This window comes from Meleagris gallopavo, chromosome 25 (assembly GCF_000146605.3).
Source record: "Meleagris gallopavo isolate NT-WF06-2002-E0010 breed Aviagen turkey brand Nicholas breeding stock chromosome 25, Turkey_5.1, whole genome shotgun sequence".
Classification (NCBI taxonomy): domain Eukaryota; kingdom Metazoa; phylum Chordata; class Aves; order Galliformes; family Phasianidae; genus Meleagris; species Meleagris gallopavo.
Window position 1 is genome coordinate 5,179,741 of NC_015035.2, and position 3,475 is coordinate 5,183,215.

General features: G+C 55.5%; 1 protein-coding gene across 1 annotated transcript; it reads right to left on the reverse strand.

The window, feature by feature from the left end:
* Nucleotides 1–1,670: 1,670 nt before the first annotated feature.
* Nucleotides 1,671–3,475, reverse strand: PEF1 (penta-EF-hand domain containing 1; the record flags this gene model as incomplete). The annotated part of the gene is made up of 3 exons (XM_010723503.2): nucleotides 1,671–2,331; nucleotides 2,976–3,119; nucleotides 3,268–3,475. Coding segments are annotated over 3 exons (582 nt in total), but the record flags the coding sequence as incomplete, so codon positions are not given.

A 3,475-nucleotide genomic window follows, 5' to 3' on the forward strand; every position in this document is an offset into this window, starting at 1 on the left:
CCCCACCAGGCTGTACTTTTAAGACTTTTTGTATTTATTTTGCTTTTTATTATTTGTAAATAAAACTCCTGGAAGTCTCCTCCTGCCCGTGCAGTGCTGCTCCTTCCCACACCCTGAGTGTGGGTGCGTGGCCCCGCTGCCCCAAGAGCCCCATCCTTACGGGATCAGGCTGAGCTCCCCCCCATCCTGGACCGGGGTCAGCACCTGGAAGAGCTGCGTAGGGCTGATAAGGACCACATTGTCTGCTTTCCTGTTTTGTCAGCACAGCGTGACCTCAGTCAGGGGCTGGAGGGGCTGTGGGCAGGCGCAGATGTAAGGCTCTGGGAGAGGGGGTGCCAGGAGGGTTGGGTTTGAGGAGGGCACCAGCAGCTTCAGGGGGAGGTGGGGGCAGCCCCCAGGCTTGTACCCTTGTGCCATTCCTGTGCTCAGGTCTGTACCCACGTCACAGAATCATAGGGGGGTGGAAGAGACCTCTGCAGATCAGCTCCTCCACCCCCCTGCTAAGGCAGGTTCACCTCCATCAGTATTAACAGCGTTGGCACTTTAAAACTATTTTAAAAACAGTTTTAAATCATTTTTATCACATTTGCAATGTGGAATGTCACGGTCTGGGATCTTTTGTGCAGCTCAAAGTTGCACAAATAATCTGGGAATCCAACTTTTCTTTTTCGTCTTTAAAAGCGCAGTTTCAGCCCAGCTCTCAGCCACTGAGTTCCCGTTCATTTCCGCAGTGCCCACATCCATCCCCTGCCCATATCCCTACCTGTACCCACACCCAGCCATGCCCACGCTGATATCCACACCTCCACTCTCACCTTTCCCACTGCCCTGCTCAGGGGGGTTACTGGGATGCTGCACCCCTTCTGCTCAGCACCCAAACGCGGCACCCAAGCAGCTGCACCGCGCCCTGAGCTCTCGGGGAGCAGAGCGGACCCTCAGCATTGCTTTGGCTCCTTGGCTGAACACTTTCCATCTGCATTCTCTCTGTTTTACTGGTTTTCTTTCCTCCTTTTGGCTCCGAGCTCTGGCTGTGCCCCAACGCGGAGTGGGGCGGCACCTGGTGGCTGCAGCCTACCCTCCATCCAACGTGTGCATCACCACAGCTCGACACAGACCTCTACGTAAACATCTGTCCCTATATGCACCAATATTTACACGTATATGCAGATACATCAGTGTATGGAGACAGGAGGTGTGGATGCTCACACACACACCCTGCTGCGTGCCTGCTGCCAGCTGGCCAGAGCTGCAGCCTCGTCTGAAAAGGCACAAAAAAACAGCTCCAAAAATAGAGCAGAAGTGGCTTTACTCACCAGAATACAACTCCAAATATTTTTGGAATTGTTATTGGTACTCAGAAAGTCCCACCTGGGGCCAAAGTTGAGAAAAATAAGTTTTGTTATTTCTCCTAAAAGCACCAGATAATGTTTTAACTCTTTCCTCTGTCCCCCCAAGAGAAACACAGCCATCACAAAACATTCAGTGTACTTCTCCCGAAGGCCAATTAAAAGAATACCTACACTAACATCATTTTAGAAGCACAGGGAAGGAAAAAAAAAAACAAACCTTTCCAGTGTTGATTTCCACCTTTGTGGCTGTATCTCACAAGGAGAACGACAGCATTTATTCCCTGAGCCATGCAGCCATCGCCCCACAGACCAGCCAGGAAATGGTGCCAGGGGTCTTTTATTAGAGCTACAAAAATAAGCTGTAAACCGTTTCCAAGCTTGGCTTCCACGGGCAGAAAGAAATCAGTACAGACACTGGCAATGAGGGACCTAATCCTGCCTGTGAGCAGCACGAGGCGGCCCCGGGTTTTGATACGATTCTGTGGCTGGCAGAAGATCCAGGCGCTCCCAGAAGCATGGCAGAGAATCACAGCACGGCACAGGCTCACTCCCAGTTTGGTTGTCACACACTGTGGCACAGCCCTGGGGGCAGAGCCGTGCTGCAGCACAGAGGCACCCACCGCCATCCAGTGGGGATGAGGAATAGGAGCAGGGAGCTGCCAGCGGGGCTCGGGGCCCTGTGCTCCTGCCTGCAGCACGGGGTCCTGGGGGGGCACAGCGAGGGACAGGACAGCCACCATTCCCCCTTGGCCTCACAACATGCGTGTCATGACCATGGTGAGGAAGTCCTCGTAGCCGAGCCGCACGTTGCCCACCATCCCCGTGTCCTTCTCACGGAAGGCCTCTGTTAGGCTCTGCAGCTGCATGCAGATGTGAATGAAGCGGTCGAGCTGGATGCTGGGGTTGGAGGACCTCTGGGCGTAACGGGACAGCAGCAGTTGGCTGAACTGGGGGCTCAGGTTATAGCCCATCTGGGAGAACGCTGGGAGTGAGAAACACGCAGATTAAACCCCTCTGAGAAGGGAAACAGTGCCCTCCCCCCAGCGTGTTCCCGAAGGGCTTCTGTCAGTGCCTGAGTGCAGGCAGGGTGTTCAAGAGGGAGGAACCAAATCCAGGCAGGAATTCCAGGCATTCTTCCCCTCCATCTGAGCACACACCCAAGAGCTCCTCCCAGAACACAGGGCTTAGTCACATGCCATTAGGAAGGGCAACAAAGAAGGGATTTCCCTAAGGAAGTTCACACTGTGGCCTGTGGCCGGTTCAGCGCGATGCAGGGAACACCTGGAAGCTCAGAGAGAACTGACAGCAGGAATGGGGCTGGGGAGGCGAGGGAGGTCACTGGATTGGCTGTTAGGAAGAGAATCTCCTCTGAAAGAGCGATCAGGCATTGGCAAGGGCTGCCCAGGGAAGTGGTGGGGTCACCTTCCCTGGGAATGTTGACAAAACGTGGACATGTGGCACTCAGGGATGTGGTTTAGTGGTATGGTGGTGATGGGCTGGCAGCTGAACTAGATGATCCTAGAGACCTTTTCCAATCTTAATGATTCTATGTTGGGCTGCAAATCAGCACCAAGGAGGCAGTGCTCCCTGGGGAACTCAAGTGTGGTGCCTCAGCCCCTCGCCCACCTTGCTGGAGCTCACTGAAGCTGATGGAGCCCGACTGGTCCCTGTCGTACTGCTGGAAGAGGTTCTTCCACTGCTGGATGAAGCGCAGCAGGGCTGAGAAGCCGTACACATCCATGCGTCCCGACCTGCTCCTGTCAAACATGTCTGGGAGGAAGGCAGAAGAGCACATACAGGGCAGTGAGGAGAAAGCACAGACGCTCCTGGGGAGCCCAGGACTGCCCTTGGCTCCAGCGTCCTCCCTCGGTGTGCCCAATGGAACGGTACTGGGGGGAGGGGAGCGGCCCCCACTCACTGATCATCAGCAGGCAGGTCTCGTCGTTGAACGCCGACCAGTTGGAGTTGAGCAGTGCCTGTTTCAGCTCCTTCACCGAGATGTAACCGCTGCGGTCAGCGTCCACCGCCTGGAACCAGGAGAAGGCCTCGGGATCCACGCCCTGCGGAGCACCGCCTGCGGAGAAACGGCACCGGCGGCTCCGGCTCCAGCCCAGCGCGCGGCCTCC